The 17,639-nt window shown below is 38.0% G+C and overlaps 1 protein-coding gene across 1 annotated transcript in view; it reads left to right on the top strand.

Moving 5' to 3' along the window:
* The window catches only part of SHCBP1L (SHC binding and spindle associated 1 like), a 44,139-nt gene extending 29,568 nt beyond the window's left edge, over positions 1 to 14,571 (top strand). Inside the window, exons 6-10 of the mRNA XM_070768544.1 lie at positions 712 to 817; positions 11,060 to 11,213; positions 12,566 to 12,816; positions 13,451 to 13,573; positions 14,239 to 14,571. Of these exons, the coding sequence (XP_070624645.1) occupies positions 712 to 817; positions 11,060 to 11,213; positions 12,566 to 12,816; positions 13,451 to 13,573; positions 14,239 to 14,490 (886 nt within the window). The 3' untranslated portion in view covers positions 14,491 to 14,571. The remainder of the gene's footprint in view (positions 1 to 711; positions 818 to 11,059; positions 11,214 to 12,565; positions 12,817 to 13,450; positions 13,574 to 14,238) is intronic.
* Positions 14,572 to 17,639: the final 3,068 nt, after the last annotated feature.

Raw genomic sequence — 17,639 nt, 5'->3', positions numbered from 1 at the left:
AATGCTGCATCAAGTGATAAAGTGCTGCAGAGAACCCAAAAGATTACCCATACAGTAAATATGGCTGACAGTAATGATAAAAGTTATACTCAATTTTTTTTCTTTCTTTTGATAACACTTAAATGATGAATAGGAAACAGGAACTGTAAGGGAAAGCAGAAAGAAGACAAAGAATGGAATTATCTAAAAGTGCTGAATAGCAACCAGTTAAAAACAATGAAGAAAGAAGCTAGAATTGTTTAATGGAGGCCAACAGCCAACTTATCCTGCTTCAAAGGATAAGTTCTCCATAGATACAAAAACAATTAATTAAACGTAGTCTCTCAAATTAGGCAGGTCCCCAAATATTCTTATACCTCAGTAGCACAGACATAACCTATCTCTGCTTTGAGTGTCTACAATTCAATGTATTATGAAAGTATAATCAGGAAATTTTCTACTGTACTGAAAAGTTAAGATGATTGAGGTATTGATTGTAGTGAGTTGCATGCAGATTTTCAGAGTTCAAAAGATTTCAGAGTTCAATGGTTTAAACACTCAGTTGTTTAAAAGATCTCAATTATTCCATCACTCTCAAATTGCTCTTTGCTCTCAAGAAGCTCAAAATGAATGGAACCTATTACTCAAAGATGCTTAGTACCAAGTTTTAAGTAGGTGTACCTTAAGTATTTTTCATACTGATTTAATTAAAATACATGTTTTCAACTTCAGAGTTCATGGACCCTTCTTTCCAAGAATTCTGAGGCGTAGGAAAGGAAAAAGAAACTTTGGAAAGACTATAACACATATCGTAGCAAAAGTGATGACTACTGACATGGTAAGTAATACATTTTATTCTTATTTGTTCATTTAAGTTTAGCTGCATATAATTAGAAAACAAGCTCTTTGAAGGTTGGATTCTTGTCTGACGTTAATGTCTCTGTTACACCCAGCTCAGTGATTGACATAATATAGGTACGAAATAAATAAATGTCCACAACTATTTACAGAGTACTAATCTTGTTGCCAGGTGCTATGCTAGCATCTATGGGAGAGAAATATGAGAAATACTGCATTTGAAGGAGATACACTTTTGAACCAGACCCACAATCGTGCTTCTTCCATACATCTGAGCAGTTTGAATGATGGTGGAGATGTTGTTTAGTGGAAGCTGAGTCATGTCTGACTCTTTTTGTGACTCTGTGGACTGTAGCCTGCCAGGCTCTTCTGTCCGTGGGATTTCCCAGCAAGTATACTGGAGTGGGTTGCCATTTCCTTCTTCAGGGGATCTTCCCAACCCAAGGATCAAACCTACATCTCCTGCATTGGCAGGCAGATTCTTTACCGCTGAGCCACCTGGGAAGACCTATGGTGGAGACACGGACAAGTAAATAGGCTATTGCAGTTGCAACACAGAATAATATAATAGTAAATGCTACGATAGGAGTATATACAGGAGGCACTTAGGATGGGTACATAAGCAGAGTTAGGAATTCTGGCAACGTTGCCTGAAAGAAATAATGCAGATGAAACCTAAAGGATGAGTGTAAATTTAACTAGCCCAAGTGGGGAAATGTTCTAAGTCATCTCACTTGACCTCTCAGTAGTATTTCACAGCTGTCTCCTTGAATAGCTTTTCATTGTCTTCTGTTATCATATTTTGCTGGTTCAATCTCTCTAATTGTTGTTGTATTTTTTCTCCTTCTGTCCTCTAAATGCTTGGAACTTATCTTTTTTCTGCACTATAATATGCCTAAGTGATTTATGTGATCTTTTCCCATGACTTCAGTTATATACATTAATAATCTAAAATGTGTATCCACAGCCCACATTTTTTGTTCTGAGGCCCAAACCGGTATGTCTAGCTACCTATTGCTCATCACCCCTTAATTATGTCCTGAGTACTTCAACTCAGTGTCCACAATTAAATTCATGATCTTATCGAGTAACTAGATTATCTTCTAATGTTCTCTGTTTCAGTAAATGGCACAACCACCTACCCAATTGTTAATTACCATCTTCTGAGAGTTTATCGTCCCCTTGTCACCTTCATATACCCCTTCCTCCCTCACTAAACCACGTCTTGGCGTACACCATGTTGTTTCAGAGAGCTACCGTATGTCCTTTAGGTCTCAATTTAAATGTCGTTTCCATAGAAAAAAACTTGCTCAACCTTCAGAATACATAGACTACATACTGTGCACCCTGCATGTTCCCTTACTGTCACTTTTCCTTATCATAACTGTGCTAAATATTTTCTGTGGCTACCTATTGAATGTCTGTCTCATTTACTATTAATATACTAGCTATTAAGAGCAAGGGGAGTATGTTTACCATTCATGTAGTCACCTAGCATGATGATTGGTATAAGGTGGGTGCTGAGCATTTTTCATTGAATAGTAAATGAGTACATGTTTGACAGAGAATGGGGTATATATGAGGAACTAAAAGAAGTCCAGAAAGGATGGTATTTAATACCTAGTAGGAGAATGAATCGGAGAAGGCAATGGCACCCCAGTCCAGTACTCTTGCCTAGAAAATCCCATGGACGGAGGAGCCTGGTAGGCTGCAGTCCATGGGGTCGCTAAGAGTCGGACACGACTGAGCGACTTCACTTTCACTTTTCACTTTCATGCATTGGAGAAGGAAATGGCAACCCAATCCGGTGTTCTTGCCTGGAGAATCCCAGGGACAGGGCAGCCTGGTGGGCTGCCATCTATGGGGTCGCACAGAGTCAGACACGACTGAAGCGACTTAGCAGCAGCAGCAGCAGGAGAATGAATAGAGATAAAGCCTGGCCTATTAGACTGGTCTTATCTGTTATCCTACCAATTTTTATTATTTTAAATAAAATTTAATTTCCTTTGATTTGCTTACTGGATCAGATTTTCAATAACATTAATTATTCCACCAATTTTATTTGTAAACATCTTTTGAAACATCATTGTAAAGTAAGGTATAGATTTTATCTCCAGCCTTTTAAAATATTTTTTTTTACCTATCTTTTTATTTGTTTTTAAATGTTTTTGGCTTTATTTTCCTATATAACAGTAAAATGTTTCTGTGATTTTTATTCAATGCTTTGCAACCCTGTCTTCATTTGTGTAAGTAAATATCCACAAACTTCAGACAACAGGACAATGAGAGGAAGACTACTCTGAGAAGGCAGCATCATCAATTTCTACTTTGCTTAGATCTTTGATTTTAGATTTACCTTTGAGGTGGACAAAATATTTTAATTTGGTGTACCTAGTCACAGCTGTGTATATAAGCCTTTAACAGTTTTCTCAACTTTGAAGATTCTTCGGTCTTTTTCCTGCTCTGTACTCTCCTTAAACAGTTTTAATCCATGCCCATTATCATTATGCTGGTGATCTTTACAAGCAGTGTAGTGAAAAGGCATGGACTTTGTAGTCAGGTAGTCCAGTGTTAAATAGCCTGTTTTGGGCAAGCAGCCTAACTCTGAACCCCAATTTCTTTATTTTCAGAGTGCTTTAAAAAGAGAGAAAAACTGTGCTGATTAAGAGGATGATCTCTGGAGCCAAACTGCCTGGATGCAGAGTCTGGCTTTGGCACTTATTAATTATGTAATTTTCAACAAGCTGTTTTCCCATTTGCGCTTTAGTTCCTCATCTGTAAAATAGGGATAATACTGTGTTCTTTATTTATAGAGACTATATGAATTCACATTTGTCATGTGCTTAGAATAATGGCCAGCACATAGTAAGTATTCGATAAACGTTTTCTACTAGTATGATGGCTACCGCGGCTACCACCACCATCACAACCATCACCACCAATACCACCACTAAACTTTGTTTTTTTGAGGATGAAATTAAATCCTATGTATAAAATACCTAGCAGCCTGGCATGCAGTGGTTTTTCAGTAGATTTATCCCCTCTTGCATTTTTTGCTGATCAACATCACTAGAAGTTCTTCTCAGCATCTTTACCTTATGTTTCACTAAAAGATAACGACCCTAAATTTGAACTTACTGTTCTTTTGTACACAGCCTGTCCTTAGTCCTCCTGTATTCTCTATTGAATTAATGTCCTAGATATCCTTCCAGTCAGTTGAACTAAATATGTCTACTTCCTTAGTCTCTCAAATTGTGATGAGAGACCTGAATTCTGTCTTTAGGTTTAGACTCAGTCTGACTTCTGAATCATTCCTAACAGAGATAAGCAGTATTTGTTTCAGTGCTTAAACTAAAGTTCAACATTAGTTATTCTCCTATATTTAGGAGAAATATCAATGTCCCCATTGTTCATCATAGGACTCTATCCTGTTCCTTCTTTGTCTAGAAGGCAGGATAGTGTGGTGGTGAAGAATATAAGCTTTACAATAATAGAAATCTAGGTTTGATTCATAGTTTTTCTTCATAATACTTGGGTTGGATTTAAAAAATTGCATAGTTTCTCTTACTTCCTTATCTATAAAAAGGAGTAATGAAGTCTATCCTATAGAGTCATTCAGTTCAGTTCAGTCACTCAGTCGTGTCCGACTCTTTGTGACCCCATGAATTGCAGCACGCCAGGCCTCCCTGTCCATCACCAACTCCCAGAGTTTACTCAAACTCATGTCCACCGAGTCTGTGATGCCATCCAGCCATCTCATCCTCTGTCGTCCCCTTCTCCTCCTGCCCCCAATCCCTCCCAACATCAGAGTCTTTTCCAATGAGTCAAATCTTTGCATGAGGTGGCCAAAGTATTGGAGTTTCAGCTTTAGCATCATTCCAAAGAACACCCAGGGCTGATCTCCTTCAGAATGGACTGGTTGGATCTCCTTGCAGTCCAAGGGACTCTCAAGAGCCTTCTCCAACACCACAGTTCAAAAGCATCAATTCTTTGGCACTCAGCTGTCTTCACAGTCCAACTCTCACATCCATACATGACCACAGGAAAAACCATAGCCTTGACTAGACGGACCTTTGTTGGCAAAGTAATGTCTCTGCTTTTGCATATGCTATCTAGGTTGGTCATAACTTTCCTTCCAAGGAGTAAGTGTCTTTTAATTTCATGGCTGCAATCACCATCTGCAGTGATTTTGGAGCCTCCAAAAATAGTCTGACACTGTTTCCACTGTTTCCCCATCTATTTCTCATGAAGTGATGGGACCAGATGCCATGATCTTCGTCTTCTGAATGTTGAGCTTTAAGCCAACTTTTTCACTCTCCTCTTTCACTTTCATCAAGAGGCTTTTTAGTTCTTCATCACTTTCTGCTATAAGGGTGGTGTCATCTGCATATCTGAGGTTATTGATATTTCTCCCTGCAATTTTGAGTCCAGCTTGTGCTTCTTCCAGCCCAGCGTTTCTCATGATGTACTCTGCATATAAGTTAAATAAGCAGGGTGATAATATACAGCCTTGACGTACTCCTTTTCCTATTGGAACCAGTCTGTTGTTCCATGTCCAGTTCTAACTGTTGCTTCCTGACCTGCATACAGATTTCTCAAGAGGCAGGTCAGGTGGTCTGGTATTCCCATCTCTTTCAGAATTTTCCAGTTTATTGTGATCCACACAGTCAAAGGCTTTGGCACAGTCAATAAAGCAGAAGTAGATGTTTTTCTGGAACTCTCTTGCTTTTTTGATGATCCAGCGGATGTTGGCAATTTGATCTCTGGTTGCTCTGCCTTTTCTAAAATCAGCTTGAACATCTGGAAGTTCACGGTTCACGTTTTGCTGAAGCCTGGCTTGGAGAATTTTGAGCATTACTTTACTAGCATGTGCGATGAGTGCAACTGTGCGGTATTGCATTGCCTTTCTTTGGGATTGGAAGGCTTAAGTAAAATAATTTATGTAAATCTTTTAGCAAAGTGCCTACCACAAAAATGTGAACTCCTAATATTATTACTATTTGCCATTCAGATTTCAGTCATGTATCTATCATTGCTAGAATTACAGTTTCCTTGTAATGCTTCAGAAAGTGTGGTAACATGTGTGGTTAAGTGTGATAAAGTGTGTCTGAAAATATACCAGGTGCAAAGAAGATTAGTTCCCTTCCATCTGCACTACTGAGTCTGTTGCTACCTGACTGCTCAGAGAGACTGTGCTTTTGGTTATTCTTTCTCTTTCTTGTATATTTTTCCCTTTTTTTTTGAAATTGAGATGAAGTTCACATTAAAAAATGAGCTATTTTAAAGTGAACAGTTCACTGACATTTTAGTAATATTATTTCACTATATTGTGCAACTGTCATTTCTATCTAGTCCCAAAACATTTTCATCACCCCCAAATATAACCCTATATCCATTCAACTGTTAATCTTATTCTTCCCAGGCCCTGACAACTACCAATCTCTTCTCTCTGTAGATTTACCTATTCTTCATATTTCATTTAGATAGAATCATACTATATATGACCTTTTGTGTCTGACTTTCATTTAGCATAATGTTTTTGAGGTTCATCCACATTGGAGCATGTATCAGTACATCATTTCTTTTTCATGGCCGAATAATATTCCATTGTATGTATATACAATTTGCTTATCCATTCATCAGCTCATAGACACTTGAGTTGTTTCCACCTATTGTGAATGGTAGCATATACAAATATTAATCTGACTACCTGTTTTCAATTCATTTGAGTATGGTAGTTCTATGTTTAACCTTTTAAAGAGCCACTAAAATGTTTTCCACAGTGGCTGAGCTATTTCATATTCCCACCAGCAATGTATGAGGGTTCTGATTTCTCCACATCCTTAGCAGCACTTATCTGTCTCTTTCATTACAGTCATCCTAATGGATATGAAGTGGTATCTCATTGCGGTTTTGAGTTTCATTTCATCTTTTCATGTGCTTGTTGGCCATTTGTATGTCTTATTTGGAGAGAGATATACTCAAGTCCTGTGCCTATTTTTAGTTGGGTTGTTTGTCTTTTTTTATCAATTATGAATTCTTTATATAGATACTATATTAATTTTAGATACATGTTTGCATATATTTTCTCTCATTCTGTAGTTGTCCTTTGACTTTCTTAATAATGTTCAATGATGCACAGAAGTTTTAAAGTTTGTTCAGGGTTTCAACTGCTATTTTGTCAAATATTCTTTCCAAAGAAAAGGTCCAAATACTTTTCTGGGTTTCCTCAGGTGGTTTATGTCAATTTTTTTTTCTTTTTAATTTTCCCCATGAATGGACCATAGTTTCCTGTTTCTTTGTATGTCTTCTAATTTTTGTTGAAAACTGGGTATTTTTAATATTCAGTTCCGTTCAGCTCAGTTCAGTCGCTCAGTCATGTCCGATTCTTTGTGACCCCATGAATCACAGGACACCAGGCCTCCCTGTCCCTCACCAACACCCAGAGTTCACCCAAACTTATGTCCATCGAGTTGGTGATGCCATCCAACCATCTCATCCTCTGTTGTCCCCTTCTCCTCCTGCCCCCAATCCCTCCCAGCATCAGAGTCTTTTCCAATGAGTCAACTCTTCGCATAAGATGGCCAAAGTATTGGCGTTTCAGCTTCAGCATCAGTCCTTCCAATGAACACCCAGGACTGATCTCCTTTAGGATCGACTGGTTGGATCTCCTTGCAGTCCAAGGGACTCTCAAGAATCTTCTCCAACACCACAGTTCAAAAGCATCAATTCTTCGGCGCTCAGCTTTCTTCACAGTCCAACTCTCACATACATACATGATCACAGGAAAAACCATAGCCTTGACTAGACGGACCTTTGTTGGCAAAGTAATGTCTCTGCTTTTTAATATGCTATTTAGGTTGGTCATAACTTTCCTTCCAAGGAGTAAGCGTCTTTTAATTTCATGGCTGCAAACACCATCTGCAGTGATGGTAACTCTGGGACTTGGATTCTATCCCATCCCCAGAGTTTGCTGTATTGATTGTTGAGGACTGCAGTTGTCAATATGTTTAGTGAATTTTTCAAGCTATTTTTAAAAGGCTCTATTTTGTGTATGGCTGCTAAAGTCTCTATTATGTCACTAACTGAGATACAGTTAGTGACCTGACAGAAATTTTCCTAAAAACCTACAGTTAAAAGTAAAAAATCTTGTTTTTGCAGAATAGGTACTCTTCAAAGCTATGTCAGGCTGCCTACAACTGCCAGTTGCTTTCATGTTCTGCTTGCACAGGGCCGTGATCAGTCAGAAGCACAAGCCTAAGGTCTTTACAGATCTTTTCTGAGTATGCATCCATCCGTGAGATTGTGCATTTCATTGTAGGTTCCCAGGATATGAGGTAGCTCTTATTACCCCAAGAAATCTTCCTCTTCAGCTTCCTCATTTGTAGGCTTTTTCTTGTCCCTTCCTTCATCCTTTGTCCCACGTAGCTTTGGGTATAGGATGTCTTTAAATGCTTTTATCAGCTGCTACTTGGCAAAGCTCCTCCATCCTCAGTTCAGTTCAGTTCAGTTCAGTCGCTCAGTCATTTCCAACTCTTTGTGACCCCATGAACCGCAGCATGCCAGGCCTCCCTGTCCATCACCAACTCCCGGAGTCTACCCAAACCCATGTCCATTGAGTCGATGATGCCATCCAACCATCTCATCCTCTGTCTTCCCCTTCTCCTCCTGCCCTCAATCTTTCCCAGCCTCAGGGTCTTTTCAGATGAGTCAGCTCTTCACATCAGGTGGCCAAAGTACTGGAGTTTCAGCTTCAACATCAGTCCTTCCAATGAACACCCAGGACTGACTTCCTTTAGGATGGACTGGTTGGATCTCCTTGCAGTCCAAGGCACTCTCAAGAGTCTTCTCCAACACCACAGTTCAAAAGCATCAATTCTTCAGTGCTCAGCTTTATGGTCCAACTCTCACATCCATACATGACCACTGGAAAAACCATAGCCTTGACTAGACGGACCTTTGTTGGCAAAGTAATGTCTCTGCTTCTGAATATGCTATCTAGGTTGGTCATAACTTTCCTTCCAAGGAGTAAGCGTCTTTTAATTTCATGGCTGCAATCACCATCTGCAGTGATTTTAGAGCCCTCAAAAATACAGTCAGTCACTGTTTCCACTGTTTCCCCATCTATTTGCCATGAAGTGAGGGAGGTAAAACAAAGGTCAGTTTCCTTATCAGTCCCTCTTCTGAGGTAAGGAGGAATAAGAAAAATATAAATCATGGGAATTCCTTGGTGGTCCAGTGGTTAGGACTCAAAGCTTCCCAGTGCAGAGGACATGCGTTCGATACCTCGTCAGGGCATAAAAATCTTGCAAGCTGCAAGCATGGCGCAACAAAACAAAACAAAACCCAAACAAACAAAAAACTTAGGGGAAAAAAAACGAGATGGCTTCTAGAGTTTTTCCAAAACATTTATTTACAGAGATAATCCTTGTGCTGTTTGCCACAGATGTATAAGAGTATGTAAGATGTAATATAAACACAAACGACTATCTTGGTTTGCTGACTTAGGATTACTGTAAGAGTTTCATATGTATATTTCTAGAAAAATGTTCACTCCTGCTTATCAAGGAAAATTAAAATTAGGCAGCACTCCCACTTATCAAGGAAAATTAAATTTAGGCAGCGAAAATTGTTAAAATAGCAAATATTTTTATACATTTAAAAGATACCCCATTCTGATGAGCTTGCAGAAAGAAAAGTGAGGTCTCAGATCAAGTTTCAATTGGTTAAACTTTTCTGGACGGCAGTTTAGCAATATGTATACAAGAGGCTTAAAATGTTTTATACCTTTTGACAGTAATTCTCAATCTAGCAATTTACCCTAAAAAATAACCAGAGATGTGCATAATTTATTTGTGGTAGTATTTTCATGATATTGGAAAATTATAAGCCATCTAAATAAGGATAGAAAATTATAACATAAATTATGACACATCGAGATTTCCCTGATGGTTCAGTGGCTAAGTGTCTGCACTTCCAATGCAGGGGGCCCAGGTTCGACCCCTAATCAGGGAACTAGATCCCACGTGCTATATCTAAGACTCAAGCAGTCAAATAAATAAATATATACACATCTATATGATGTATTATTACATAAATTTAAAAAATTAGGTTTTGAAAAAATATTTAAAGACATGGGGAAGTGTGATATAACATAATGAGAAAATCAGGATTCAAAATCACCTGCATCCATCTTATGATACATCAGTATTATGCATGTGAGTATATGCATAGGAAAAAGACAAGAAGGAAAGTAGCTTCATAAATATATTCTATTTAGGTAAAAACTTGTTAAAATTTCCATTTTTGTTATGCTTTGTTTCAATTTTCTATTTTTTATAATAAGAAAAAAGAGACATGAATGATAATGCCATTTGTATTGGGATAAAAGAATAGACATTTTTTCATGGTATATATTTAGTTTTCAAATTTTATTTTTAAAGTTTCTCATTCTTACTGGTTCTAATAATGAAGTTCTTTCACCTTTTCTACTCCCAGTGCAAATTCCTGGTACTTTTTCATTTTAGTTTTAGAATCTATAATAAATTTTTGATGGTTTACCAAAATTTTAGGGTCGGTTTGAGTTAAAGAAAATAAAGTAGTAGTTTCCAATAGGAAAGAAATCTGGGGTCATCAAAACCTAGACCTAAAGTTTAGCTTTACCACTCACTCATTCTGTGTCCATAGGCAAATCATTCACTCTCACTGAGTTTCAATTTTGTAACATTACAAGGGTATAATAATACTTTATTTCAAAGAACTGTTGGGAGTTTAGGGGGTAAAGGTCACAATAACTTCTGGCTGTATTTAGTAGCTGTAAGAATTATTAGGGATTGTAAGGAAAATCTCCTTTCATTGAACATTTAATGAACATAAACATACACAGTATTTAAACAGTGCATTACCTATAAGATAATGTGAAAAAAGGCTTCCCTGGTGGCTCAGAGGTTAAAGCGTTCGTCTCCAATGCGGGAGACCCGGGTTTGATCCCTGGGTCGGGAAGATCCCCTGGAGAAGGAAATGGTAACCCACTCCACTATTCTTGCCTGGAGAATCCCATGGATGGAGGAGCCTGGTAGGCTACAGTCCATGGGGTCGCAAAGAGTCGGACACGACTGAGTGACTTCACTTCACTTCAGTGTGAAAAAGCACATTACCAAGGAGTTAACTGATTTAAATGACCTATGTCATTTGGACCTACTGTTCTATTTCTTCTTTTCAGGTAAAGGACTTATCTCCAGACACACTTCTCCAACAGCATGATGATTTGGATTTGGCTTTGGATAGCTGTTACAGTGGAGATACAGTTGTTATTTTTCCAGGAGAATATCAAGCTGTAAATCTTGCTTTATTGACTGATGACATTGTTATAAAGGGTTAGCAAGGCATCCTTTTTAATCTTTTAATAGCAGTGTATTCTGGACAAACTGTATATTATAAACATGGTTAATCAGATTACTAGAAATTAGGACAGTTTGGGGTTTCACAAATATCCCTTATGTGCCTTTTCCAATTAATATTTTGTCACCGGTCCAGTGTGGGCTTCTAGGTGGCTTGGTGGTAAAAAATTCAGCTGCCAATGCAGAAGATGCAGGAGATGAGGCTTCAGTCCCTGGGCTGGGGAGATCCCCTGGAGGAGGGAAGAATACTGCCTACTCCAGTATTCTTGCCTGGATAATCCCATGGACAGAGGACCCTGGTGGGCTATAGTCCATGGGGTCACAAAGAGTCAGACACAATTGAGCAACTGAGCATGCACCTGTCCCGTAGTGTACTATCTGTACAGATTTCCTCCTTGGACGCACTGTACCAGAGAGATCAGTGAGACTGCTTCCCCATGATAAACAGTCAGAACAAAACAAACAAAAAAACCTGCTCACAGTATCTTCCAGCAGCTCTATTTTTTACCTGAACTACTTTTTTCTCTTGTCTCCACAGCATTTCATACTACTTTAGTAGAAAACCCAAATGTAAAGGTATATTAAAATATACTCAGTATTTTCTCTAAAAGCTTAATTCTATGGAAACTTACTAAACTAGAAGTAAAAAAGCAGAGTTTACTAAATTTCTTTTAGATTCTGAACATATTTAGTGACTGGTTCTGCCCTTTTACATTAAGGTTGTTCCCATTGTCTGGCCAAAAGACAAGACAGATGACAAACTTTGCTATCATTTCAAAAATTGAGCATAATTTCCACTAGATTTTGATGACTGTAATGTTTACTTTGCTGAACTATATGGGTAATAAGGATATTTGTTAATTTTAAAAATTTGTCTTCAATATACAACCCCTCATTTTTGGATAGATGTTCAACTTAGAGGATTGTGACGACTACTAGAGCAAAATTATAGACACAATTACAATAATCTTATAACCTAATTCAAGAGTCTCTGCCAGTCTTTTTTATTATGGTTTTGAAACCAGGTTATGGTAAGATACTTCCTGGATCTTACACATTTTGTAGATTACTGCTCACTGTAATATAGGGAAATATGTAGTGGAATGAGTGTGTTAAGTACCATAGGTACATTTAGGTTGATTATAAACCCAGATTCTTCCATCATGGCATCAAAATAAGGAAACAAGACTACATTATAGTTAAATGTCTAAATGGTTGACTGAATAATTACAAATGTTACTTGTAATAGCAAGTATTACTGAATGACTAATGGGATTTAAGCTTTGGAAGTACTCATTTAATTATGTATTTTTGTCCCTATAAATCAGGAATTGGAAAGAGAGAGGAAATTATGATTACTTCTGAACCTTCTCACGACAGTTTTGTGGTGTCCAAAGCTGATAATGTGAAGCTAATGCATCTGTCTTTGATACAACAAGGGACAGTTGATGGGATTGTGGTGGTAGAGTCTGGTCACATGACTCTAGAAAACTGTGTATTAAAATGTGAAGGAACAGGAGTATGTGTTCTTACAGGGGCTGCTTTGACTATTACAGACAGTGAAATAACTGGTGCCCAGGTATTTTATTTTATAAAATCTATGGTTTATTGGCTGTATATAACTTTGAGTGATCTTAATATGTAAACAGAAGGTACCAATTGTTTTATCTTTGAATGGAATTATAATTAAGCTTGGAAACTGATAAAAGTAAATTCAACAAGAACAAGTACAAGCATGTTGTTTTATACACTTAGTATACTGAGGAAAGTGAACTGCCAAAGTAAGAAATGAGTTTTGTTGATGTGTGCTTTTTAAAAATATCTAGGAATCAGCGGTTATAAACAGATTTTGAGTCAGGTTAACAGATTTTAGCAGCATTATGAAGGATTTAAAGTACATATACATTAATTTTTATAACTACTTAGAATAACTGCTATTAAGAGATTTTCCCTTCTAAGACATGATTCGGGTGGGAGGAGAGCAATGTAATGGTCCATACACCTTCAGCCTTCCTATAGGTCTAATGATTCTTTGACACAGAGTTTGTTTTCAATGTTTTAAATGTTATTTCCACAATAAATTGTACTGTTGTATTTTCATGTAACTTAATATGTTTAGATTGCTAATATAGAACTACATTTTTCAAGTCTAAAGAAAATTTTGGAGGTGTACATGTGTTTTGTAGATTGTTTTATTTGCTTTTAATTTACAGGGTGCTGGTGTTGAACTGTATCCTGGGAGCGTAGCCATTCTGGAAAGAAATGAAATTCATCACTGTAATAACCTCAGAACCTGTGACAGTTCAAAAAGCACCTTAGGTGGAGTTAATATGAAGGTATTCTCATATTTTTTAACATAAGAATTGTAAATTATAAAGATACCAAAATATTAGCTTCAGCCTTAAATTTTAGTCTGTTAAGTATGGTACAAGCAATTAAAATACTGTTTAGATGATAGTTGACAGGAAACAAATTTAGTCTTATAATAATTTCAATTTAAATTCTTAGTAAATAACTTTGAATATGAGAAAGGGGTGAGTTCTTTTTAGATTTTGTTTTCATTGAGCCAGCTTGTAGTATTAATACATTTGGCTAAGTAAAGCAAATAAAGAGGATAAATATATTAAGAAATATTTAAGTTGTTCAAAAGTTGTAAAATAATTTAAGCTAACCAATTAAAACATAAATAGCAATAATTTGTAAGTGAAATGCTTTCCCATTCTTTTCTACTTATGTAAATTCTACCTTTCTAGGTCCCTCTCTCGACTTGTATAGTTAACGATAAATTTGAAAACTTCATATACTATTTCCTCAAATATTTTTGTAGTTAATATTACATTAATCCAGTGTGAGGAAAGTAACACTTGTTCAAAACTGAGATTCAGTTGTTTTAAGGAAATGTGTGAGCTCAAGAATTAAGTTCTAGAGCTTATGAAATGTTCATTAGTTCACAGTTTTATAGAAATTACTGAAAACCCAACTTCCTTGAATAATTTAACAGGTTCTTCCAGCACCCAAATTGAAGATGACTAATAATCATATTTACAACAACAACGGCTATGGAGTAAGCATTCTTCAACCAACTGAACAGTTTTTTATTGTAGCAGAAGAAGTCCTCAACAAAGGGGCTGCTTCAGGAGATAAAAGAGATGATAATATGCTCTCCAAAGTAATGCAAAATCTGAATTTGGAAATGAACAATAATAAAATAGAAGCAAACTTAAAGGGGGATATTAGAATAGTAACAAGTTGAAGCATCTGGATTTAAATTTTTATATTTCAGCTATTTGTTTAATAAATCTCATATCCCACAGAAATGGTCATTTTAATTAAATTCAAATTTTATTTAATTAAAAAATTAAATATTTAAGGGCTTCCCTAGTGGCTCAGACGGTAAAGCATCTGCCTGCAATGCAGGAGACCCTAGTTTGATCCCTGGGTCGGGAAGATTCCCTGGAGAATGAAATGGCAACCCACTCCAGTATTCTTGCCTGGAGAATTCCATGGACAGTGGAGCCTGGCGGGCAGCAGTCCATGGGATCACAGAGTTGCACACACCTGGAAGACTCACACACACTAGGTGAGCTAACCTGGTTGTATTTAATGCTCTCACTGAAGATTCATTTTAATGTTTTTTAAAAAATGTCTTTGAAATATCACACAACCTAAAAGCTAAATGGTAATACCATCACCACCCATTCCAAAAGCAAACATGGTTTAAAATTCTTCAAATTTCTTGTCACATCACAGGGCAAGAGGAATTAGTTCCCTGACCAGGGACTGAACCCAAGCTCCCTACACTGACAGCATGGTCTTACCCACTGGACCACCAGGGAAGCCCCTGAATATTGTTTCTCATGCCTTAGTCCAATAAGAGCCTTAGTTTTTTACGTAGTGTCTGGCCAGTTTATGGTCAATTTCTGATTCCTACATATCTGTGCAGGTAACTGGAATAAGATAACAGTTATATAGGATTAACTATAGGAAGCACAAAAAGTCAAAATAAAACAAAAAACAAAGATGTATTTCTTATGTTCAAGAAATCTAGAGGTATTGTTACTTATATTCCAGAAATCCAGAGGTATTCAGTTATAGAACTAGCATATGTTCCACATGCGTACTCAATATTAGGTGTTGAGTGCTAGATATTCAGAGTGCTTCAAATTTCTTCTGTCTTCCATTTGTATGGTTTTCATCCAAAATCACCACATGGTCTAAGATAGCAACTGTTGCTCAAGCCAAGCAGAAGGGATAAGACCTCTCTACTAAGTCATACACATTATTTCAACTTTTGTGCCCCCTGCCCCCAGCCAGAACCTAATCACATGGCTGTATCTAAGTGCAAATTAAGCTAGAAAATATAACCTTTAAATTGGATTGCCATGTATGCTCTACAACAGGGTGTTTTTTTTTTTTTAAAGAAACTGGTCTTTTTCACAAAGCACAATTTACACTGATTTCAGGATATAAAAGGAAATAAGCACAGGCTTCAGCCCTTCATCTTTCCTTCTGCAAATTGACTATTTGTAATTTGATCAGTCCTGGGTGTTCTTTCGAAGGACTGATGCTAAAGCTGCAACTCCAATACTTTGGCCACCTGATGCGTAGAGTTGACTCATTGGAAAAGACTCTGATGCTGGGAGGGATTGGGGGCAGGAGAAGGGGACGACAGAGGATGAGATGGGTGAATGGCATCACCGACTTGATGGACAAGAGTTTGATGGACAGATAGACCCTCTTGAGAGTAAACAGAAAGCAACAGCCTTGCATGAACAAACTTCTCAATCATCGGTCACCTGCCTCCTTTTGGTTGCTTCCATTGGTTTCCAACCAACTACTTCTCAGGTCTTCTTCAGAATACAGTTACTCCTGCCCCCCATTCTCAGTTCACTGAAGCATACAGTGTTTTTAAGATTTTTTAAGAACTTTGATAGTTATTTTTCTCCCTCCTTTGCCTTCCCATCCTTACTTTTTTCTCTCCATCATAACATTAAGAGGCTTCAGTTCAGTTGCTCAGTCATGTCCGACTCTTTGCAACCCCATGAACCACAGCACACCAGGGCTCCCTGTCCATCACCAACTCCAGAGTCCACCCAAACCCATGTCCATCGAGTGGATGATGCCATCCAACCATCTCATCCTCTGTCCCCTTCTCCTCCTGCCCTATCTTTCCCAGCATTAGGGTCTTTTCAAATGAGTCAGCTCTCTGCATCAGGTGGCCAAAGTATTGGAGTTTTAGCTTCAAATCAGTCCTACCAAAGCACCACCAATTTATTATCAAACAGTTCTGTAGGTTGCAGTCTGGCATGGGTCCCACTGGGCTTAAAATCAGTGTTTCTGGATGCTCTCGGGGATTTCCTTGTTCACTTGAGTGTTGGCAGAACTCTGCTGTTGCGGTTGTAGGATTGAGAACTGGAGTCACCTGGGGGCTCCTCCCAGCTTCTAGTGACCAACTGCATTTGGGTTGTCTTCCTCCCTCCATCTTCAACGCCTGCAACAGACTGAGTCCCTTTCCTGCTTTCAATTTCTGCCTCCCTGACCCCTCTTTTGCCCCTTCCCTTCCACTTTTAAGAACCCTGGTTAGATTGAGCCCACCTGGATAATCCAGGGTAATGTCCCCATCTCCAGGTCTTAAGTTACACCTGCAAGCCCCTTTTGCCATGCAAGATACATATTCACAGGCTCTGGGAATTAGGATGTGGACATCTTTGAGGGGCCATTCTGCTTACCACCCATCTTAATTTTCTAAGTCAAGGAATGACAAATCCTAATCCTACTCCTCAAATGGGATTTAAGAAGCTTCCTCCTCCAGGACCAACCAACACATAGCTTGTACACATTTAGAAGAGATTCTGATTCAGAACTTACAGAAGTGGTTCTGTTTTTTTTGCTCTGTCTTCCCCTGTTGTGCACATACCTGGCTGGCCTACTAGTTTTGGAGTACAGGCATTGGGTCCTAGTAACCATTGTATTCCAAACCGTACTGCGCACTGCAGGTAATAATGTTAACTGTTTTAAAGGAATGCTACCAGTGGGTCTCTGCTTATGCAGAGAAATGAGGTTTACTCTCTGCTTATGCAGAGAAACAATGCAGGACTGTTAAGGATATTTCATCATAGTTGCTGGGGGTGGAAAGGTTAGGATTTTGGAGGTGAAGACTGGACAAATCAAGATGAAAAGAGTGGTGGTGGTGTACAAGGAAAAGGGATGAATTAGAACCCCTTTTTTGGTAAGGGGTTTTCTTTGCTCCACTGCAATGCCAGTAGCAGCTATGGTGAACTCTCAGCCAAACTAAAGAACAGAATGGGAACCATAATACTAGAGTCTCTTGTCAATTTATTAGAAGTAGTAAAAGTGGCAGGTGGCTACAAACCAAAGGACTGAAAGGACTCCTCAGCAGCA

Source organism: Bos indicus, chromosome 16 (assembly GCF_029378745.1).
Source record: "Bos indicus isolate NIAB-ARS_2022 breed Sahiwal x Tharparkar chromosome 16, NIAB-ARS_B.indTharparkar_mat_pri_1.0, whole genome shotgun sequence".
Lineage (NCBI taxonomy): Eukaryota > Metazoa > Chordata > Mammalia > Artiodactyla > Bovidae > Bos > Bos indicus.
The sequence above is the reverse complement of the archived record's forward strand: the minus strand, read 5'-3'. Positions and strand labels throughout refer to the sequence as shown.